This window comes from Polypterus senegalus, chromosome 7 (genome assembly GCF_016835505.1).
Source record: "Polypterus senegalus isolate Bchr_013 chromosome 7, ASM1683550v1, whole genome shotgun sequence".
Taxonomy (NCBI): Eukaryota; Metazoa; Chordata; class Cladistia; order Polypteriformes; family Polypteridae; genus Polypterus; species Polypterus senegalus.
Window position 1 is genome coordinate 77067534 of NC_053160.1, and position 25575 is coordinate 77093108.

General features: G+C 37.3%; 1 protein-coding gene across 1 annotated transcript in view; it reads left to right on the forward strand.

Annotated features, from left to right (window-relative positions):
• LOC120532665 (solute carrier organic anion transporter family member 3A1-like) overlaps positions 1-25257 on the forward strand; it is a 410803-nt gene extending 385546 nt beyond the window's left edge. Inside the window, exon 11 of the mRNA XM_039758919.1 lies at positions 25158-25257. Within this exon, the coding sequence (XP_039614853.1) occupies positions 25158-25183 (26 nt within the window). The 3' untranslated portion in view covers positions 25184-25257. The remainder of the gene's footprint in view (positions 1-25157) is intronic.
• Positions 25258-25575: the final 318 nt, after the last annotated feature.

The window sequence follows — 25575 nt, forward strand, 5'->3', positions numbered from 1 at the left end:
CTGTAGCATTTGAATAACCATAAATGCATAATTACTGATAATTGTACTATAATACCAGTCATTACCTGTTCAGGTTATTCAGAATACAATTTGCTTAATTAGGTGATTGGATAATGGATAGGTTCCAGCTATCTACAGTATGTAATAACATAAGCCGTCCCTGAAATCTGATCGTTGTAGCTGACTGATATTAAGTGTTGACATCTGAAAAGTGTATTATTATCATAAAAGTATTAAATAAGAATATTTTTGTAAAAGTTTGTAAAAAAAAATATCATATTTTAATTTAATTGATCATTAAATTGTTTAAGATATAAATGTACAGTTTTCAAAATTCATTCACCTATTTGATTGTGTACTTTATGTTAGTGTTGGAGATTATATACAAATTATTGATCCAAATAAAAATTTTACGCCTCCTGCATATTATACCAACATTTTGTATGCAGTCTTCATGTTTCAAGAAGTGGATGCCATGTGTTTATGGTATGGTTTATGGATCCTAAAATTTCAAAAAGAAGGAAGATAAGTAGCAGGAGCTAATGTTTTTTAACACAGTTTGTTAAAGCACCAATGAAGGGTGAAGCCTGTCTGGATTTAGTGTTTTGAAATAATCAAGATAGAATTGAGGGTGTAGAGGTGACCATAATATAATACAATTCTCAGTATTTTGTAAGAGTGCAGATGCAAAGGCTAAAATTGTTAAACTTTGGTAAGGCAAATTTAGAGCAGCTGTGACAAAATCTAAGGAGGATACACTGGGATAAGCTTTTAGGTGTGAAGGAGCAGTGGAACAGGTTTAAAAATGTTTTACATGTAATGCAGGACAGATACATAACTAAATTTGGAATTAATATGAAATAAAAAAAAACTCCACAGTGGATTAATAAAGATTTAAAAAAGAAGCTGCAAAGGAAAAAAACTGCTTTATAAGCACATATGAGACTAATGACTGCAAAGTGAATCGTGGAGCATATCAGAACATGAGAGCAACCATTAAAAAGGATATCAGGGAAATATAGCAGATAAGGTGAAAGAAGACCCTAAGAGATTCTTTCAGTATTTTAGTAGTAAAAGAACAGTCAAGGAGGAGGTGAAATGCATCAGAAATAGTAAAGGGGAATTAAAAGATACAGAAAATGAAATAGAAGATGCCCTAAACTTACATTTTTCTGAGGTGTTCATAAGTGAGCAAGTGGATAACCTCCCAGAGGTAAGCGGGACTACTAAGGAGGTACTGAGGGATTTGGAAATTGTAGAGGGAGAAATATTGCTAAGATTAAATGAGCTGAAATCAAACAAATTACCATGACCAGATAATATTTACCCTTGAGTTGTTAAGGAGGCTAGCGAGTACATATATAAACCCTTGACACATATTTTTAGGAAGTCACTGCGCACTGGAGAGATTCTGAAGGACTGGAAATTGGCAAATATCATTCCATTATATAAAAAGGGTGACAGGGCAGATCCAAGCAACTATAGGCCATTAAGCTTAACATGCATCACAGGAAAATTAATGGAAGGGATTATTAAGGATAAGATTGAGCAACACATGGCAAGGACAGGAGTTATTCTGAACAGTCAGCATGGGTTCAGAAGAGGGAGGTTGTGTTTTGCTAACATGCTGGAATTCTGTGAGGAGGCAACAAAATGATACAATCAGAGTAGAGCATATGATATTATTTATCTTGATTTTCAAAAAGCATTTGATAAGGTGCCACATGAGAGGTTGGGCATCAAACTAAAAGAAGTGGGAGTTCAGGGTGATGTTTTTAGATGGGTGCAGAATTGGCTCAGACGCAGGATGCAGAGAGTGATGGTGCAAGGAACCTCATCTGAATTGGCCGATGTTAAGTGTGGTGTTCCACAGGGGCCAGTGTTAGGGCCAATTCTATATTTAATATATATATAAATGATTTAGATAGGAATATAAGTACCATGCTGGTTAAGTTTGCAGATAACACCAGAAGAGGTGGATTAGCAGATCATTTTGAATCTGTTATATCATTACAGAAGGACTTGGATATCTTACAGTTTTGGGCAGATTTGTGGCAGATTAAATTTAATATCAGTAAATGTAAAGTTTTACGCATACAAAGTAAAAAATGCTAGGTCTGAATACACAATGGGCAGTCGAAAAATCGAGACTACACCTTATGAGAAGGATTTAGGAGTCATTGTACACTCTAAGCTATTGACTTCCCAACAGAGTTCAGAAGTCATTAAGAAGGCAAACAGAATGTTAGGTTATATAGCACAATGTGTGGACTACAAGTCCAAGGAGGTTCTACTCAAGCTTTATAATGCACTGGTGAGGCCTCATCTGGAGTACTGTGTGCAGTTTTGTGTCTCCAGGCTACAAAAAGGAAAATAGCAGCACTAGAAAAGGTCCAGAGAAGAGCAACTAGGCTGATTCCAGGGCTACAGGGGTTGAATTATGAGGAAAGATTAAAAGAGCTGAGCCTATACAGTTAGGCAAAAGAAGATTAAGAGGTGACATGATTGAAGTGTTTAAAATTATGAAGGGAATTGGTACAATAGACTGAGACTGTTATTTTAAAAATGAATTTATCAAGAACACAGGGACACAGGTGGAAATCTGTTAAGGGAGAACAGTAGACACTTGAAATAAACTACCAAGTAGTATGGTAGACAGTAAGACTTTAGGGACTTTCAAAACTTGACTTGATGTTTTTGTTCTGAAGAAATAAGTGGATAGGACTGGCGAGCTTTCTTGGGCTGAATGGCCTGTTCTCATCTAGATTGTTCTAGTGTTCTAATATTTTAATTACTGGGGAACAAACCAGTCTTTACATTTTAAAGAATTGAAACAATTCAAAACAAATCCCTCTCTCCCTCTGACCCAAGGCATCTGTGGAAATCTCTCAGAGTGGTTGATTGTTCCTGCTACTCTGACCCCACCATAGAGCACCACTGCTCCTCTCAGGGTATCATTCCGAAAGGTCTGCCTTCTCTCAATAACCACACCGGCTCAGCCACGATCCAGACTCTTGTCTGTGCCTTTTCTGTCCTGATCTTTTAATCGCCATACTATTTTCTTTTTCTTCTTTTCTTTCTCTATTTTGTTCTTCCTACTAAGCATACTTTTATACTTCTGTGGGCATAGGTGCCTTAATTATGAACGTCAGAGTGCTAATAAGGAAATTGGCTGAGCTGCACATGTCTGCTTGTGCATACAAGGCAGCTAATCTATGAGCCTTAGAGCACTGTTTTTAATGAAAACACACACTTCCTCAGATCCTTAAACACGCTTTAACACATTCCTCCTGCAATAAGGCGCCAGCTATACAAGAGGAATGAATCACAAGACCGACCAGTACAACAGGTGGCCAGGGTCCATAACATGACCCTTTTGCACCTACACAAACAAACAAGAAATAAAAGAATATAAACTTTAAAACAAACAATAAATTCAGCAATAAATAATCCATTAAAAATGTAATTATTCATTTAGTCCATACAGACTTGGGTATGTAGAATCCACTCTGAATCAGGTACCAATTCCTCGTGCTGTTCTCCTTCCATCTTTGTTCTTTACTGCCACTAGTTCATCCCAGCACTGCTCAACCACTGGTTTGAGTTGTAATATTCAGATAACCACATTGTTATGGGCAGAAAAACATCTCAGATTGGAGAACATACTGAACATTGAGGCAAATGGGCTACAACAGCAGAATACAGCATTTGGTTCTAATCTTGTCAGAACAGAAAGATGAGGCTACAGTGGGCACTGGCTAACCAAAACTAGCCAGTTGAAGACTGAAAAAACATAGCCTGGTTTGATGAATCTCAATTTCTACTGAGGCACATAGATGGTAGGGTCAGAATTTTAAGCTAATAGCATGAACCTATGCACCCAACCAGTCTGTCAAATGTCCAGGTTGGTGGTGGTGTAATGGTGGGGCGAATTTCTTCTTGGCACAATTTGGGCCTGTTAATACCAATCAACATGGCTCAAATGCCACAACCAGTTTGAATATTGTTGCAACCCATGTGCATCCTTTCATAGACCCAATTTTGTCCTAAAGCAAAAGCCATCTCAAACTGGTTTCATGAAGATGAGAATGAGTTCAGTGTTCTTCAGTGTCCTTCTATATCACAGTATCTGAATCAAATACAACACCTTTAACTGGAGTTTCACACCATGAATGTGCAGCTTTCAAATCTGTAGAAAGTGGGTAATGCACTCATGTCAGCGCGGGCTGGAATCTCAAGGGAATGTTTCCAACATTTTGTGAAATCCATGACAGGAAGAACTGAGGCTGTTTTGAGAGCAAAAGAAGCCCTTACCCAGTTTTAGTATAGTGTTCCAAATAATTTGTTCAGTTCAGAACACCCGGACAATAAGCAGGTTTAGTTTAATTTACGTATTTGTTTTTTGTTTATTTCTTTAATTTGGAAAAAAAAGTATTATAGCAGATATCAATCAAACAAATCTAAATAACATATGAAAGACAATAATGTGCTTTCAAATAATAAAAAAAAAAAAACTCAGCCTTCAGCCTGAGATCAATGCAGAAAAAGAGGCCCATTTAAAACATTTCTTTGTATATGATAAAACAGCAAGTAGAAAAAAGTTAAGCAATGGCCTGGTATGCCTAATTTAGAACAATATTAATGAGCTTTTGTATTAGTGATGGGTCGTTCCTGAACGATTCGTTCATTTTGAACGAATCTTTAATGTGACTCTGGAAGAACGAGTCGTCTCGTGGGAGTGATTCGCTCAGTCGTGCATGCGCATTTGCGCAACTTCCTATAGTTTCTGTATTGGAATTGATTCACTTGTTTTGAGTCTTCGGGTTTTACGAGTCGTTCGTTCATCACGTGACAGCCCCATACGCTTAACCAACTCAGTCTGAGCCGGAAACAGAATTGATTAGTTCATCTCTTGAGTCTTCGGGTTTGAGTCGTTCGTTCATCACGTGACAGCCCCATAAGCTTAACCTATGCAGTGTGAGCCGGAAACAGAATTGAACGAAATGACTCGAACAATTTTTCATTCATTTTGCTGAACGAGACTCAAAAGTCCGAGTCGGTAAAATGATCCGAACTTCCCATCACTATTTTGTATCCGTTTTTAAATACTTTTGAAGAAATCCTCGCAATGAGAATTTGATTTTTTTTGCAATTTGAGATAGCATTGAATATCATTCTGCAACTGAGTTGTAAAATATGAAATGGACTTCTTCAAGTTTAGCAAAATAAGTTTTCATGAAAATAGTGTGTCACAAATATTACTAAAATACTTTTCAAAGCACACTTTGTTGTTCAGGCGTTAGGAGTGATTTTAAAATTGAAGGCTATCTGAAAGATAAACCATTTTGGATGAAAGATTTTTGTGTAAGTGTATGGCATTTCTAAAGTATGAGGCTTAGTGATCTAACTGTTCAATGACATCATTCAAAGGCTGGGTTGTCCACAGGGTACATTTCAGAAAATTTAAAATAAGATGTATGTGAGCAATGATTCAAAATTAATTGAGTTATTGTGTGCATAGTGCATGCTAAATCAGGATGTATTTTATGAAAGGCTGAATTCCATTACTTTCCTGGAATTTTAAATGAAAAATCCATTTCCCATCATTCTGTAATATCAGTAATAGGGTAAGTTCCTTGGAAATTTGTATATACTTTTGTGATTCTGTCAGAATTTTCATTCACAGTAGCCAGTATTGCCTCAGGGATAGATATAGGTTAAAAGTGTGGGAAGTTTGATGTTTTTAAGAAAATTTCTGGTTTGTATATAGAAGACTACAGAAGAAAGCGGAAAACTGTAAGTTTGAAGCGTAGTTGGTTGGGTTGGAAAATGGATGGATGGATGGATGGATGGTCAGAAGACATACATTATCAATATTGAGATGTGTAATTATTGCAGTCCTGTACATCTACCACAGATTGAATGGTGCATAGGTCAGAGAAAGTTGAAACAGGAATTTTCACGTAAAGGGGCAACAGAAAAAAGCTTTCCTGTTTGAAACGTGTCCTTCTGTTAAGGGCAGTATACAGTAAGTGCTTGAAGATTACAGTGAGTGAAAAGAATCTGGAGATCAAATTACAAGGAGGAAAAAATGAACGAGAAGATGGGACAAGAGGGCAAATTTAACTATAGTCAAAAGGTTTGTCCTTTATTTTGAGTTCATCTTAATGGCTTAAAAATTAATTTCACTTTCCCATGACACAATGGTCCCATTGCCATGACAAAAAGCACAATTGTTAGGGGGTGTACCAGGAAGTCGAACCATCTCACATTTGCCTTATTGTAGCCAGTTCTGCAGTGGAACACTTTGTCCAAGATTATGGATTCACCCAAACTCATTTGTCTTCATTTATTGTTGTTTTTTGGCTAGCAGTCCCCTGCTTTGTTTTCTGACTATGATTTTGGCTTAATGTTTTGGTTTCTTATGTTTGTTTTCCTGGTTAGGAATCATCAGCATGATTATATTTCATATCCTGGTCCCTTACTATAAATTCACTGCCACATCCACTATTACATGCATCATATCCTTTTTCTCAGTTTTATCTATGATTCATTCTGGAGATGAAAGCAAATTATTCATTAGCAATCACCAGTGATAATGGACACCATTGTTTGGTTCAGTGTTCAAATTCAAGTAATATGAGCTCATATTTTTAATGTGGACTGAGGTTTTCTGGACTAGTATAAAATAATTCAATTCATGTAGATATATTAGGGCCAAACCCAAATCTGCACAGCATGGTAAATAGATGCACCCATTCAAAGTTTTTTATGCTTCCTAGTATAGTAAGATCTTTGGAGAGTCAGACTCTGCAGGTGAGTATATTATATTTAGAGAGTGCTGAAGAATGGATTCTAAGTTTCTGTCTTTTAAAAATCCAGTTTGTGGTAGTGATAGTACAGCAGGAAGTACTTTAATTCTTCTAGCTAAAACACTCACCAGCCTATTAATATCATTATTCAGGAGTATAATTAGTCTGTATGATGGGCATTATAATAAGTTAATTTTCATTAGAAAGAAAGTAATTGATGCTTGGAATAATATTTTGGGTATAATTGTATTCTCTCTATCTGTACACACTAATAACAATAATAGCACTAACAGCTTTTTATAAAATTCCACTGGCTGTCCGTCTGGGCCTGCTGCTTTTCCATTCTACAGTATAGTGAACGGGGATTGTGGAAGAGAGGTGAAAAAGTGAGTGGGTGAAGAAGAGTGTCAGGAATGATTTGTGACAGACGGGTATCAGCAAGAGTGAAAGGGCAAGGTCTACAGGATGGTAGTGAGACCAGCTATGTTATATAGATTGGAGACAGTGGCACTGACCAGAAAGCGGAGTGGTGGCTCTGAGGCTAAGGATCTGCGCTAGTATCCTGAAGGTTGCTGGTTCGAATCACTGCCTCAAAAGAGATCCTACCTGCTGGGCTCTTGAGCAAGGCCCTTAACCTTCAATTGCTCCAGGGGCACTGTACAATGGGTATGCGAAAACAAACAAATTCCTAATACAAGAAATTGTATAAGACGAAATAAAGAACAAACAAAAAAAAAGCAGGACCCCCATGACCCTGTAGCTGGAGCTGGAGGTGGCAAAGTTAAAGATGTTAAGATTGGCATTGGGTGTGCCGAGGATGGACAGGATTAGAAATGTGGTCATTAGTGGGTCAGTTGAGGCGAGATTGTGTTGGTTTGGACATGTGCAGAGGAGAGATGCTGGGTATATTGGGAAAAGGATGTTAAGGATAGAGCTGCCAGGCAAGAGGAAGGCCTAAGAGAAGGTTTATGGATGTGGTGAGAAAGGACATGCAAGTGATTGATAGCATTGAGCTATCTTCTTCTTCTTCTTTTGGCTGCTCCCATTAGGGGTCACCAAAGCGGATCATCTTCTTCCATATCTTCCAGCCAAAGGTGATGCACAAACCAGTGTGTTTCTTCGTGCCGGTCCCAAGCCCAGATAAATAGCTCAGGGCTTCCAGTATGCGGACAACAATACAAATTTCCAGACCGGATCAGTCGAGCCCCGGGTTAAGAAAGACCGCCACCAGTACTGTTAACTAACAGGATGTTGGTGGAAATTTGGCTACTGTTGGCCAAAGAGGAGGAGCATTGAGCTATGATGTTTATTATTTATCAAATAAAATCTCTCTCTTGAGCCTTGTCTTCTTTACCAATATAAGGACTTAGAGTATTTCTTCATTATCCATCCATCCATTATCCAACCCAACTACAGGGTCACGGGGGTCTGCTGGAGCCAATCCCAGCCAACAAAGGGCGCAAAGCAGGAAACATACCCCGGGAAGGGCGTCAGCCCACCGCAGGGTGCACACACACCAAGCACACACTAGGGACAATTTAGAATCACCAATCTATCTAACCTACATATCTTTGGACTGTGGGAGGAAACCGGAGTACCCGGAGGAAACCCACACAGACACGGGGAGAACATGCAAACTCCACGCAGGGAGGACCCGGGAAGCGAACCCGGGTCTCCTAACTGCGTGGCAGCAACCCTACCCACTGCACCACCGTGCTGCCCTTCTTCATTATATTTATTACTAGCAGTATACCCGTGCTTTGCAGCGGAGAAGTAGTGTGTTAAAGAAGTTATGAAAAAGAAAAGGAAAAATTAAAAAAATAACGTAACTTGATTGTTAACGTAATTGTTTTGTCATTGATATGAGTGTTGTTGTCATATCTATCTATCTATCTATATATATATATATATATATATATATATATATATATATACATTTATACAGTAATCCCTCGCTATATCGTGCTTCGACTTTCCATCGTGGATTTTAAATGTAAGCATATCTAAATAGTATACAGCATATCACGGATTTTTCACTGGTTCGCGGATTTCTGCGGACAATGGGTCTTTTAATTCATGGTACATGCTTCCTCAGTTTGTTTGCCCAGTTGATTTTATACAAGGGACGCTATTGGCAGATGGCTTAGAAGCTACCCAATCAGAGCACGTATTACATATTAAATAAAACTCCTCAATGATATATACGATATGCTTCCCGCGCACTGCTTCGCACACTTAAAAGCTCTAACAGCCTATATTGATTTTTCATTGTTTGCTTCTCTCTGTGAGAAATACAGGCAGATACTTATCCATCATGCAATACCATCAGGGAGACGTATGATTGGCCCCATTATCTGCTTCTGACGGAGGGGGTGTGAGCAGACGGGCTGTTTGCACAGTGGCTGTTTGCTTAGAAGATACGGTTGCGCCCGTAAAAAAATGCTGAAAGGCTACCTTCACATTGATCCCTTCATTGTGCCGCTTTATCGCGGTGCTTGCTTACTTAAAAGCGCACCAGCCCTATTGATTTTTGATTGTTTACTTTACTCTCTCTCTCTGACATTCTCCGCTCCTGACGGCGCACCTTGAAGAGGAAGATATGTTTGCATTCTTTTAATTGTGAGAAAGAACTGTCATCTTTGTCTTGTCATGGAGCACAGTTTAAACTTTTGACTAAAGGGTGTTACTTCATGTCTAGAGGGCTCCAATAATGTTAAAATACGTATTTAGAAGGTCGTAAACAGGTTTTCAATGCTCTAACTGCGAAAATATTAGATTTATAAATAAAGAATCCTACTTCTTGGAAATCCATTTATCTGGCTGGAGCGGATCAACCGCTATAAACGAGGGTTTACTGTATAACTGTGCGGAGAATATTTATAAACAGTGTGGGAGAGTTTCTAAGACCTTAAAATATATAAAAATAACCATACAAACATATGGTCTCTACTTCGCGGATTTTCACCTATCGCGGGGAGTTCTGGAACGCAATCCCCGCGATCAAGGAGGGATTACTGTATAGCAAAATACCCGCGCTTGGCAGCGGAGAAGTTAAAAGAAAAGGAAACATTTTAATACTAACGTAACATGATTGACAATGTAATTGTTTTGTCATTGTCATGAGTGTTGCTGGCATATATATATATATATATATATATATATATATATATATATATATATATATATATATATATATACACACACAGACACACACATATATAAACATATATATACACATAATATATATATATATATATACATATACATACATATACACATATATATATACACATACATATATATATACAGTAAAATACCAGCCAGTGAGAAGTAGTGTGTTAAAGAAGCAATGAAAAAGAAAAGGAAACATTTAGAAAATAACGTAACATGATTGTCAATGTAATTGTTTTGTCACTGTTATGAGTGATGAGTGTTGCTGTCATATATATATATATATATATACATATAAACATATACACATATATATACACACACACATTTATTACAAACATATATACACATACACACACACATATATAAACATATATATATACATATATACATACATATCTACATATATACATACACACACACACACACACACACACACACACACAACTATCGTATATGTTCAAGTTCTATTTAAATTTTAAATAGAAGGAATTTTTATTTAGTCGACAGAATATTATTCCGGAATAAATCAACTCAAAACTTAAATAAGTTATAATATTTTGCTCTCCATAAAAATATATCCTGTCTAAATTATACAAGTTAGAAATAAAGTAAATGTTAAAAGAACAAACATTCAAATTTCTTTACTCTTATGTAATTTTATATAAAAAATAAACTTAAATTTTAAATATCCCAAAAGATTTTGCTCTCCATAAAAATATATCCTGTCAAAATGATACAAATTCAAATATGAACATGGTGCATAACAAAACCTAGAAATATAAATAAAATTTGTTCTTTTCAGCAATAACAAATCAAATCATTCAGTTGTCTTTGCTCATATGTCATTTTATCAGAGCTGGACGCGTGGCATCTTTTTTGGCAACAAGTTCGTTTATGTTTGGTGTGAGGTTCTGTGTTGTGGAGATTCTCAGGATGGACTGCAGGTGGTCATCAGTGAGGCGACTCCTGTGTGCTGTTTTGTTAGTCTTCATCACTGAGAAGAGCTTCTCACACAGATATGTGCTACCAAACATGCACAAGGTTCGAGCCGCATGTAGACGGAGCTGGGGCATTTTTGCGGGAATGGAGTGAATAAACTGTGTGGGCCGTGCAGTATCGTACTTTGCCTTCAGTGTGCCATTACACTGCAGCTCAATCACCTCCATCTGAATCTGCACAGTTGCAGTTTCCACATCAACAGCAAATGGGTTGCGAAACATCTCAAAATTCTTTTTTTGTTCTTCAAAGTCACCAAAGCGCCGTTCGAACTCAGTGCGCAGTGCGCTCAGTTTATCAGCAAAGTGCGTTTTTGGGAACACCATTGTGCCGACTTGGTTCAACATTACTTGGCAACAGGGAAAGTGGGGCAAGTTGCACTGGTGCATTTGTGTCTCCCATAAAAGTAGCTTCACTTGAAATCACTTTGTGATTTTGCACGGGTAAAAACGTCTGCTGAAGTATCAGATTCTTCTTTAACTCTTCTGCTTTCTGTATCTTGTGCATTGCATTCAGGTCTTTCAGGTTATCTTGATGTTTTGCCTCATAGTGTTGTCTTAGATTAAATTCTGTAATTACAGCCACATTAGCTCCACAAATGAGACACACGGGTTTACCGGCAATGTCAGTAAACATATACTCAGCCTCCCATCGTTTTTAAAGGCTCTATGTTCAGAATCACCTTTTCCTCTTCGGCATCGTGTGGGCTAGCTTCGCAATAACTTGCAGCATCATAAGCTAGACTTGATTAACGCGATAAGTGTTCGGCAAGGCAGCTGAAGCGCTGCATTATGGGATCTGTAGTTTATTGTGTTACCAGCGCTTCATATCCCCGGCCATTAATAACAATAATATATAAAATGATCTCGCAGGCCGGATATAATTACACGGGCCGGATGTGGCCTGCGGGCCTTGAGTTTGACACATATGGACTAAATAGAACTTGAAGATATATTTTTTTCAAATGTGATCGCGCAATTTAGATCGAGTTGACGCGCACTACAGTACATCGAGCCCGCGTGCTATTGTGGTTTTGCCTGCATGCCTCAATAAGTCATCCTCCCCTCGCTCTTACTTTTTTACCGTTCATCTAATGAATACACTGAGTATGGCTTTACCAAAACAATTATTGATCGCGAATAAAGTATCCATTATTCATAAAGCTTCAATTGGTGATCTGTCTTTCTGCGTTAACCGCATATTTTTTCATACGTCTTAAACCAAGGGGATGCGAGGCTAAAACGTATCGGGAAGCGCACGTACATACTCAGTGCATCCCCTCTCTGGGATCGAACCTCGGAAGCCGGCGCTAGAGGCGAAGCCTCTACTATTGCGCCACGGCGTGTGGTTTGGCTAGTTGTGCGTAGCAGTGTAATTCGGTTTTTGTTCAGCACTCTTTGGAACTGTTGCTTTTTGTCTGCGCACTGCGTCAGTTCACGTGAGCCGCTGAATATGGTTTTATATGTCACTCGCTTGGTTCTAACTGTTTCGCTGCCTTCTTAATTATATAATGCATGTTTTCTTCAGCGCTTTGTGTAGCTCTTCCTGGTTTTCTATGTAATGTGTGATTACGTGGGAGGCGTGATGATGTCACACGAAACTCCGCCCCCACGACTTTCGAGCTCAATTCCATTACAGTGAATGGAGAAAAATAGCTCCCAGTTATGACCATTACGCGTAGAATTTCGAAATGAAACCTGCCCAACTTTTGTAAGGAAGCTGTAAGGAATGAGCCTGCCAAATTCCAGCCTTCTACCTACACGGGAAGTTGGAGAATTAGTGATGAGTCAGTGAGTGAGTGAGTGAGTCAGTGAGTGAGGGCTTTGCCTTTTATTAGTATAGATTTATTTGTTCACCCTAATTTTATTTTTTGCTGTATTTTTAAGTTCTATTATTGTATTGTAAGCTTCTTATTTATGCATTTGTTGAGCTAAAACCGTATTAGCTATTTCTCCATATTTCTAATATTGATATGAATTGTTCTTTTTATCTTGTAGTCAAAAGATTAAATTCAAATTAAACAAACAACCTTTTCCTAAGGATTGTCTCATCTGGCAATACAGCATATTCTTGATCAATTCTTTTGCTTTTCCAGTCTTTAATTTATGTTTATGTGAAATAAAAGAGATCTTTTTTTTTAACTGCCTTAATTGTATTCCTGCAGAAACCTCTGGGGAAGCATTGGTATTTAAAAAAATGTTAATTTGTGTGGAAATTATTTTTTAGAAATCTGCATCTGCTAGCAACAATGGGTTAAGTCTGTAGTTAGTTGACTTGAGTTTGTATGGAATAATGATTTGAGCTCCAGAATAAGTGGAGCATGTTCAAAGATGACAATATCATTGTGTCTCAAAGACTTAAAAGAGACTAGTTAATTAGTACTGATAAAAAAGTAATCAATTCTTGGGTAAGTATAACATTGAAAAGAAGAAAGAATATTCTCTCAAATTTGGGTATTAGAAACACAGTGATACATAATAAATCAAGTATTTTCCATTGCAGTTTTAGATGTTACAGCTGTAGTTGCTGAACACCTATTGAAATCTAGAATTTATATATAATTAAAGTCTTCAGCCATTATAAGTTTATAGTGGTTATATCTGAATTTCGTAAAAATGAATTCTCTGTCATTCATATTTGTTACATATGTGTTAGCCAGAATTAATGTAGATTTGTACAGGTTCCACTTCAACATGACCTATTTCCATTCAACATTCTATAATATAACCACTGCTACAAATTGAATTCTTTTGTGGAATACATTTTGCTCACCTCTGGTTTTCTTATAATTAGAATGAAAAATTTGGCTGACCCAGTTGACTCAGCCCTAACTAATCCTTACTTACTTAGCTGATTTCCTGTGAAAATACTATCTTGCACTTTACTTTTCTTTTGGTGATGATTGAGGCCTTCATCTTTCCAGATTATGCAAAGTACTGATTGGTTAGAATTACACTACTTGGGTGTTGTATCGTATTAGCCATTGTGAATGAAGTGAGAAATCAAGCAAAATGACACCTTTTATTGGCTAACTTAAATATTACAATATGCAAGCTTTGCCTGAAGAAAGGGCCTGAGTTGCCTTGAAGCTTGCATATTGTAACCTGTTTAGAATTAAACATTTTGTAATATTAGATTAAGGGAATAACATTGTATATAATCTTAATTCTTTGGCCTTGCAACTTATGAACTACCCAATAAATCACCAAATAAGATAGTGGGAAAAAAAGAAAACAAAAAGCATTTATTAAGAAGTACACGACTATAATTAAATTGGGAAGACAAATGGTGTTAGAAAGAAGGGTTTGAGCTCTTCAGGTATTTTACTTCTGTTTATGAAATAAAATGCAGGACATATTGTTACATTTTTATGCAATTATGCAACTAGTGGCAAGAACAACTATAGGATACATTTCAATAACAATGGAGAACTTCAATTGACCTTACAATAGAGTTTCCTGGCTGCACAAAAAATTCATTGTTGCTGCTGTGTGCAATGTTTTATGCTGAAAAATAAAATAAAGAACAGAACAGATTTGGATAAATGTCTCATTGAATAAACAGTTAAATTACAGCAGATAATTGCAGTACTCTGTGCTTATACACTAAGAAGAATGCTGTTATAAGATATGGGAAGAGCTGGCAGGTGCTGTAAAGCTATTAGGTAGAGATGAATTCTTAATCTTATCGATGGTATGCACCAGGTCAGCCTTATTAACATATTACAAATACAGATAAACTGCTCTTGCAAATGAATTGGATTGGAATGACTTTATTTGCAAAAAAGGTGTAAGGGTATAAATAATATCAGCATAGTTTTTTTGAAATAAACTGCTTGCAATTGAATTTCAGAACAGTACGTTTTTTTTTGCAGATACCTTGCCTCCTATAGATTTTTTTTTAACCCCAATGCTTTTCCTAATTTACTGCCACTGCTCTTCACACCATTTTGTTTGCATCAACAACACAGCACTCAGGGTAACATCATTAAAGGTATATGCAGCTGCGTTTTTTAAAAATTACCAAAGTGCTTCAGCTCAAAAAATGGGATTCAACAAAAGCCTGACGCGCAGAAATGATTCCACAGACAAAATATCTTCGTTTTTTGAAGTTTAGTTAAGTTTTAAAGTAAAACAGTTTACACACAAAAAGGGAAAATTGAAATAGCAAAAAAGGAAAAATTAATGTAAGAAAAGTTCAATTCTAAGCTTAATCTTGTTACATCTCAAATCGTTACTATTTACTTAACATTTCTGAACCATTTCAAGACGGTCAGAAAACTGTATGCTTATCCCATTTCTAAGCTTAAAATGTGTCTTTCAAGTCCCTCTTTACTGAGACCTGTTCCAAACAAACTGAGCTTATTATCACACTGTTATTCAGTTATAGTAAGAAGGTTCTATCTCTTGTTAACTATAGGGGGAAAAGACTATACCATAAGCTATGACTATGAAAGACATTAATATTCTATACAAATTAAGCAAACATCAGTATGAGTTTAACTCAAAACTTTAAATTTCTAAGATTGGCTCTTACAGTATAGGCTGACCTAATACACACAAGTCACCAACAAGTCCACATAAAAATACAGTACATTACCTTTAAGAAATGAATACATTGAGACTTTTTCAATTTCCTTCTGTGCGTGTTGTTTGTGTTTAAATGTATTTATAGCCTTTCTGCTAATTTTTAGCCCACTACTAGGATCAGTATTAAATACCTGGTTTGGTTTGTCCCATCCAATATGACTGCTACAGCTCTGTGATGTAACACTGGCCTCACGAAGCATCATTTGGTGCTGTTAAAAGTTTGTCTAAGCAAATTTTCAGAAAAATATTCAGTGAACAATGTTACCAGTGAACACAGCATTGTGACGATGCAGGTTCTGCTTCACGCTCCCACTTCCCTTTTAGGAGTCCTTTGAACCCAACACTGTCAATAATGTAACCGGATGAGCTGGTCAATGAGGACACCAACGAAGCAAGGGGAAATGTGCAAAAGTGCATTTATTTAAAAACAATAAAACCAGTGTCCAAATAAAGTGCAGTGCATCATAACATTAATAAATAAATAATCCATTAAAACTGAAAAATGTGGAGGTTAAAATCAAATAAATAGTTCCATTAAAAATGAGGTTAAAATACTGGTTGGAAGCAGTCCTTTTTTAAAACAAACTCCGGTGCCTTCTTCAACTGGCACCTGTCCTTCTTCTCCCATCCGGGCTATGCACCAGGGGAGTCGCCCTACCTGCACCTGAACTTCTTCCTCTTCTAGTCTGGTAGCTTCCCAATCCCTGGCTTCGTTCAGCTCTCACCAGACCAGACTTGGGTTCCCCAGCAACCAGGGTGCTCATGCTGGGGCTTCAGCCTCCCAAGCCTCCAACTGCTGCTGCCTTCCACAGACTTATGCAGTGAGCCAACTGTCTTCCGGTCACTCCTATTCTTCACAAGCACTCAGCAGTAGCGACTACTACTTGCTGCCCCCGAGTGTCGACCTACCACTCCTGTAGGACTTTTCCTTACAGCTGCCTGCTTTTATTCGCAAGCCTGCCGTCGCTCACTCAATCGCTCTCTGTTGCACTGGCTTTCAGCTTCCAACTTTCTCTTCTTCTTCCTTTCAGCTTCCAACTTTCTCTTCTTCTTCCACTAACCTCCATTCACTTTCTCAATTTTTTTTCTACCTTCCCTCTGCACTCGCAGTCCTGCTATATATAATGGGGACGTGGCACACGTGTGGTGATTAGCAGCTCCCCGCATCAATTTCGGATGCAGACCATTCCTCATCTCTACACATAAGTGAGGCAACGCCCGCAGCTCGTCGTGTCCGTTTTTTCTCAAATGATATGAAAACCCATCCTGAACTAAGCACCACAGAGTGGCTATCAGACTTAGAATTTGCTGTTGATGTGACTGCACTTTTGAATGAACTGAAAAAGGACTTTTTGCACATAATATGCACAGCCTTGGTAAGGCCTTTGTGAGGGAGCTGCTGCTTCTCTATCAATAAGTAGAAAGGAACACATTAACAAACATTCCCATACTAATAGGGAAGAATCTATCTGCCAATCAGCTTAACAGATATACAGCAATGTTCTGGGCGCTGTATAGCGAGTTTTTGAGGCAATTGGAAGACTTCGCAGCAAAATGTTCACCAGCTCCTCTCCTTTTACATGTGATGTGGACGGTAACCCCAGGTAGATACAACTTGAACTTATAGACTTGCAGTCTGATGCATTGCTGGCGGAACACTTCAAGTCAGTGCCATTACTGGCATTCTACAATTCTCTCAAAAAGGAGAATTTCCCACACTTGACAAGACTAGCTCAGAGAATGCTTGTCCTTTTTGGATCAACGTACATATGTGAACAGACATTCTCAGTAATGAAATTCAACAAATCCAGGTACACATCTTCTCTCAGTGTGGACCATCTGTCTGTTATACTGCGAAAAACAACATCAGGAATTACATCTGACTTCAGTGTACCAGTTGAAGCTCAAGAAAGACTGGATTCTTCCCACTGAGTTGTCAAAGGTACAGAGGCAGTAGAATATATTATCAGTGATTGATGCAGTAAAATGTATTTTTCATTTTGTTTTACACAATCAGAAATTGTACATTGTGTTAGAAAGCATGCTATAGTGTGCATATGTTTCATGGTTCAATAAATCAAACAAAATACGTGAATATGTGGTCTATATTAATTTTATTATGGTGAAAAAAAGAAATAAAACATGTTTATTGTAATGTAACAGTTGACAGAATGTGTTCGGCCATCCTTAACCAGCTGTTTTTCTCATGTTGCCCCCCACAAAAAATAGTTGCCCACCACTGCTCCAGGGCTTTATTGTTCAAACTGACTAGAATGATCTATCACCCTTCTATTAAAATTCTTGCCTGTCTACTCTTTATTTAATATAACTACATTAACCTGTCTGCATGCAAGCTTAAACTCTGTTGCAGTTCATTATTTAATATAATTACAATTTCATATCACAGTTGACCTGGTAAAGCAAGGGCCCAGGTTTGGAGGTTAATGCTATAAAAATTTTAAAAAGGTACATCCTGTACACTCAGACATTATTTTTTTCTTTTTTTTATTAATCTTTGAAACAAATCATGTATATCATGAAAAAAATCACACTATTCAGAGCACTAACTACAGATTATAAAATTATTTTATCCATATTTTCCAAAAATGCTAGATTATATTTGTTAGTTGAAATGATATTTTTATTAGGTAGTTTATAGTTATACATATTCTAAATAAAACCTTTAAAGAGTTTATTTAAGTGTCTCTCCAAATTTCACAAACTTTAAAATGATGTCATTTGTTTTTCCATCTACCAAGACAAAGAAAAGAAAACAGTTCCACTTATGCAACGCAAACATGTTCAAGGCTATTTGCTGATATGAATGTGAAATCAGTGGCAAAAGCAAAAAAATAAAAAATAACTGAAAAGCAAGATTATTACAGGGTAGAAATTGCAGGTGGTGAACATCTTTTGAACGAGCTTGATTTTTTTATCGAAGGCCAGTAAACTACTACTCCCCCTGCTCTGGTCATTCCCATCAAGCAATAATAAATACATGTACGAATAGAAGAAATGAAGGGCTATATTATATCCAAACATAAAAGCAAGCAAAGAATTTACTTGCTAATTATTCAGCATAAACACATTTATCTAAAAAACAGCTTTTTAGTATTTTAGATTAGTACATGACAAATACCAAATTAGTACTGCGTAAAATCTAAGAAATGTCAATTAGACTTCTTGAACAAGGAGGTTGTTCAGTTTAGGCTCCGATGATGGTCAAAAAAACACATCACTGAAAGAAATGCACATGAACAGACGCCTCGCTATAGTGCAAGATTAGAAAAATCTGTTGTAGGAATTAAAGACAACAAGAAAAATCTGTGGAGCAGGTAGGTCAAGTACCCCAAGCTTTGTGTCAATAATTATAGTAGTTGCATATCATGTGTTATCATTTGTAATAATATTTCACAGACTGTTAAAAAGAATTTTCAGAAATTCATAAGATAACTGATCCTAACGATTCACTGCATAAATGGTTTTGGTTTGTTGGGGAGCTGACTTACTGCCAGCTGGCAAATAAAGTATTTAATAGGCATTGCATCATTTCACACAGTTTATAGAGATGAGTTGTGGTGTAACTAGAATTTGAAAAATTGCTCCCATCTCATGTGAAGTTAAATTGAATCCAATAAAAATGGCCGCCATCAATAAGATACACGAAGCATACAGTACACTGTTAGATACAAAAAGATCAATTGTCATAATTAAGCTTTATAGAGTTGTGGGAATGATAACACCATTAACCTTTTCATGTCAATGTCAAGTAGGCAGGCATAAATAATAAAGCCTTGCAAAACAACAATCATTCAGTCAGCCCCGCAGCAGCCTCATGGAGCCCGCTGCAACTGCCTATAGTTACCCCATTGCAGGTGGCTACTGCAGCCAAAATTGTCTCTCAATGAGGTCTAAAGGCTTACTAAAAAATGAGAGAGCAAGCCATTCACACGGTCAGAAATGCCACTACAGTGTGTTGTCACAGCTGTCACAACTTATCAGTATGATAGAGGCTTAAGACAGACTTTTGATATAAAAAGAAAAAAATGCCCTTTAGAGATGTAGTGACATTTCATACAAAGAGTACTGATAACAGAATGTGCTGAAATGAAGGAACATATGTTTTAGATTCCTTTTTTGCGGGGATTTACTAAACAATGAAAAACAAGAAGCCTTATTTATTATATTACTCATTATTTTAGGTTAAAATTAGCTTTAATACTTTAAGACCATTTTATAGAATTGACATAATGTCAATTGCCAACATTAATGGCAATAATCAGAGTAACAAGAAACCTTAGAATAAGAAAATAAATCCTACAGTACATGCCTAATGGACAGATGAAATTCAACTTCATGGTGTCCATTTTGGTATATTTACTTAAGCGAATACTCCACCCAAAAATGATTAAGTAAGGCATAGCCATTCAATGCTGCTAACCCTCATTGTTAGTTACTGCCAGTGGATGGTACACTAAAAAGAAAGAATGTATAAAGTTACTCCCAATAAAAACCAACAGAATTAAACTGCTTCTTAAAAGCAAAGGAATTACAATATTCAGCCAGAATGGAGTTTCTCATACATTTAAAGAAAGGCTCAGCTATACCAGTGGTCAAAATATAAGCCATCCCAAGTAAAAATTGCCCACAAACTAACCAACATCTGAAGAATTGTACAGTATGCTGCAGCCTTAAGAGAGACCATAACGAGACACTCACAGAAAAAACAAATAAGCTGAGAAAACATTAATAGGAAATAAGGACTTCAGAGCAGAAACCATTTTTTCACCTTTGACCACAAAGACTGAGGGAAGTGTCTTGCTCTGAGACAATATTGATGGAAAATAAAACGTTACGACATACATAGTACATCTGAAAGCACTATGGATGTGTTAACAATATTGTCCCTGCCAGAAAAAGTTGAGCATACTGCTGCTTTTGCCTGATTCCCTGAAGGATTAAGTTATTCTTCAAAGTCTGACTTTGAGAGACGGTAGTCTCTTCTAGGGCTGAATCCACTGGAATCCATTCATGTTTTCGTATGCGTTGTACAAGCACAAACTAAGTCTGCATGGGTTTTTTTTATAAGATATACATAAATACTGATTTTACAGACTGATCCTATATTCAGTCTGTAAATGTATTATGGAAAGGGATGTATTTGAGCAATGAATTCAGAAACTTCTAACAGAAAACGGAAAAGTGTAGACCTGCAAAACATTTATAATGTACAAATAAACTCTTATCATTGAACACCAGAGTAAAAGGAATATAAAACTTACTCTAGGTGCCTAGAAAACTACACTCAATAACATAAAAATAATGTAAGAATTATTGCAGAAATGTTAAATATTCAAAAATTACAGTTTGGGTGTCCAAAAATACAATTACCAAAAAGAAATACAATTCAATTACTTTGTCAACATCACATTGAATCTTTTACCTTTAAAGGCAATGAGGAAAACCTTCTGGAATGTCTCAACCACCATCAACAATCCTCATATGTGAAGTTGTAAGTGAAAATATTTGGTTATGGGACTGACATTCATATAGCTTCCACGTCCATGCTAAAAAAAATTGCTCAGCTGGGTTGATGAACAACATTTGCTAATGGGCAGCAAACCCCTCTCTCACTATACCGAGAGACATTGTCCCAAATTAACACACAATTTGGGAGGTCAGTTCTGACCCCTACTCTGTCATTCTCAGGAGTAATAGCATTGTATGGGACATTTAGAAGGTCAATATCTGGTGTAGGGTCCAATGGCAGCAATATGGTGGACAACACTGTTTTCTGATATTGCAGCACAAATGTTTATGTTGCCCCTTCACTACCCTAGTATATCAATTGTGGCTCCATGTCACCTCACTTTGTTTAGAATGAATCAAGCCTCATTCACATTCACAAACATGTGTTCGGGTGTTGCTATTCTCCATTTCCACCTCCCACTGCAGAACGCAGAAGTCAGTTCAGATACTGTAAAATCCAAACAGAGTGGAACTCCATTTCAAATCATCTCCAAAGGTCATGTGAAAAGATAATTGCCTCATCGGGGATTAACAAAGTACAGGGTATTTCTAATCAAAAATCAAAATCAAAATGTAGTAGAGGTATATGTGCAATGAATAATGAGCAAAATGATTTGTGCAAAACTGAATTCATAGCAAAAAATGTTTTATGGTTTGTCTCAAAAAAATTCACTAAATAAATTGTGTTTCACTACCAGCAAAATCTCTACAATTCAAAGAAGAAGAAATGTGTTTAGTTAATTTTTAGTTTAATTCTGCATGTATTTGCCTGTCATTTAGTATTTAAATAAGGATCTCTAGTGCAAGAAAAAAAGAAGCCATCAGAGGTGTGCATATCCTCAACTAGGAGATACCGGTTGCTAAGTGGCAGTTGCTAGGTCATTTTTTTTGGCAGTGGTGACTTTCCGTGTAAAGTGTTTTCCTATGGAAAGAACACAGTAATGGGCAAAAGGGTGCATTATAATGTGTCTTCGGGCAGAAAATATGCAGCACGTCACATTTTTATAAACACAACTCCATGGACAGTACAGAGTGAATAACAGGCATAAATAGAAATGATTTTACCAGTGTGTGTTCGATTACATGCTATATGTAACTGCAGAAAAAAAAAAACACAGGTGAACAGGGAGACTTTTGGCTGCAGTGTTCATTGTCTTCCAAACAAAGAAAAAAACTTTAAAATCACTAAAAACTCTTCAGTGAATTTCCTGTTTTGCAATTGTGAAAACAAATTTGACTGTCAGTTTTGTTAAACTGTATGTAAATCGAAATTAGGCTACTTCTCTAATCACTACCTACCACATGTTACATTAATGGAGGCACACTGAAAAGAAAAGCGTTACTTTTGGTCTTACGTGTACATAAATGCATCTTAGCTCCTTCATCCATTAAATTTTTACTTTCCCTGTCTGTGGTGAAGAAACTCAGAGAGGCAACATTCTGAAAGACGGAGTCATTTTCTATGACAGCCCTCTGAATCTCTCAGAGTCTAATGGCATTGTCTTAACTTACCATATTGACTAGTCGTCAGCCCCCCAGTTCACGTCAAGCATGTTGATTCAAAAGTAATTTATTTCAGCGGCGTCAGCTATTTTCAAAAGGGACACCCAGGGCAGGGGACCTGGAGACAAAATAGTGGAAGTACTTTTTTTGGGAAAAACTGTTGCTCCATGCAGCTCTAATTGTTGTGGTGTGATTACTACTGACTGTTCTGAGCTGGGCTCATTGCTGGCAGCAGCCAAGTGGACTTAATGCAAATGAAGAGCACAAATGTGTATAATGCTTTCACTCATACAGAGAACACTCTACTTGAATACATACAGTACACAATGCAACGTTAATAAAATACACCCATCAGTAATAAGCTAGCACACAGAACGTTTTTAATATTTGATTGATTCAGAGATACCAGATATACAAACTTAACCAACCTAATAAAATTCTTATGTAAAGGAATATGTTTTTTTCCTTTTACTTTTTTTTGCCTCTGCAACATTTGAGTTTGGCTTAATAGCACTCTCCAAAGACAACTACTGTAGTATCTAATTGATAGGGAGGTACTGGGCATACTTACTTACTTGTCCCAGTAAAACTGTCACATAAAAGAATAGATAGCCATCTCCTATTCAACAGGTATGAATACTGACCCTCTAAAAAGTGGGGCAATGATACAATTCTAAAAATGTAAAATATAGAAAATGCATGTAAATCAGTTTTTTTTTTTTTCCAATTGCTTAAATGCATTTCTCAAAGCATTAGCCTCAAAACTCCACAAATTTAACGCCATTGGCCACAACACTATTTCATTTATTAATGCATACTGTATACACTAAGTGGCAATTAGTAGAGCACACTTTGCAAATCACTAAGCACATGTATTATTGCAAAGACACAACTTGCATTGTACAGACACCATTCTCAATTGTTTCTGATAGGCCAATCAGAACAGATTATCCTTTTGTCATTTTGGAGTATACATTTCTCATTCATATCAGCCAAATGGGTCATTGTATAAATCATTACATGCTAAATATAATGTACAATGAGCAGTGTATTTATTTGTCAGTTTGATAGAAGGTATATAAGAATAATGTGCACCAATTTCTACATGCTTATTGTAACCAATTACTAATTACAAGCCCTTATGAGGTCTACCTCAGTGTTGCGGCAGGAAAACAATAGAGCAAGAAGGAAATGTATGAGCAAGATGTAGAGGTGTCAGAATGCGTGAGGGCAAGAAAGAGGCAGGGGATGTTAAAAGCTACTAAACATATCAAATGAGTTCAGGTCCACCTTTTTTGACTATGTAATAAATCATGGCCTAAACATGGCTGAGGCTGGGTGAAGAGTTCAGCTGTAACTAAGCCGCACCTCAGTTGCATCCATAATACAAACGTTCGGAAATGAAAACAGGTATATAACCAAAATCCTGCACATTGCATATACATTTTACTGTTTTTGTGAAAACTTGGTAATGTCATACTGTGACAGATATTTGTACTGCTGAATTCAAACAATCATGTTTGTGCCAATTCCTGAGTCTAGTGGCAGATGCCCATTATTAACACAAGAAAACAACGCGATTAGACTTTAGCCGCTTTTCCACTGCATGGTACGGCACGACACGGTTCAGTACAGCTCACCTTTGTTCGGCTTAGTTCAGCTCGGTTTGCGTTTCGACTGCAGTTTAGTACCGCTTTAGAGTGGGCGGGATTATTCACGTGTCGTTATAGTTGCGCCGCCTCTACTGCAGTGACACCGTGGAACTTTTACAACAACACGCAGACAACGACAACACTTTAGCTCGATGACGCGCAAGGTTAAGCATCTAAAAAAAGGCACATCATTAGCTAACTTTTATCACTGTTGCAAAGCATAAAATGAACTTAACTGCCAGTGTAACATTAAAATGCTGATTCTGTATATTACAGATCTTCCACATTTTGCAAAAACGTCGCCGCAACAGACCATCTGTTTGGACATTTAACCGTGCTTCAGAGTGGTGGGATGTGATTGTTCCCGGTTTTACAAACACTCAGTGGCTGGAGAACTTTCGAAACTTCCGCGTGTCTGTACCTTTAAAGAAAAGAATAGCCAGTGACGCAGTAATGACGATTTTCTCCGGCCAATCAGTGACCAGCAGAGTTTACACGTCACATTTTGGTAACGGTTCGGCACGCTTGGAACCTCGGCTGAGGTGGTACTAAAAAAAGGACCAGGTACTGTTCCCAGTGGAAAGCCCCGCAAAAGTGAGCTGTACTGAACCGTGTCGTGCTGTACTATGCAGTGGAAAAGCGGCTTTTGTGACATCCTGAGTGCCATTCTACAAGATGACACCACCTTTCAGAACATCACCTCTGTCTCTCTACCATGGACAGGGTGCTGAAGAGACATGCTGTAACAGTAAAACAGCTCTACGTGGTCCCTTCAATATGTCAATGTAATTTGAGACCATACTTTAAACATACAGTTTTGTAATTTTTTTGTTGGAGTGATGTGTTACACTATTGGATGTTCATTTTTAATTTGATCTGATATGCTGATTTTTGCTTTGCAGAGAATGACGGAGCTGGAAGCGAGTAACACCGCATAAACATTTGTGCATGTGGATGAAGCAGGATTCAACCTGAACAAAGTCAGGTGACATGACAGAAACATGATAGGCCATCGAGCCACAGTGGATGTGCCAGGTCATAGTGCTGGTAATATAACCATGTGTGCTGCAATATCAGAGGATGGTGTAATCCACCACGTTCCCATCATTGGACCCTATAACACAGTTCGACTTCTTGATTTCTTAGGAGGGTTTTACAATGCTCTGATTCCTGAGAATGAGAGGGGAGTGGTGAGACCTGATATGCCACAATATGTAATTATTTGGGACAATGTCAGCTTTCATGACTCCAATCTTGTCAGAAATTGGCCTATAAACACATATCAATGGAGTTCTTACCACCTTATTCACTCTCCCTCAA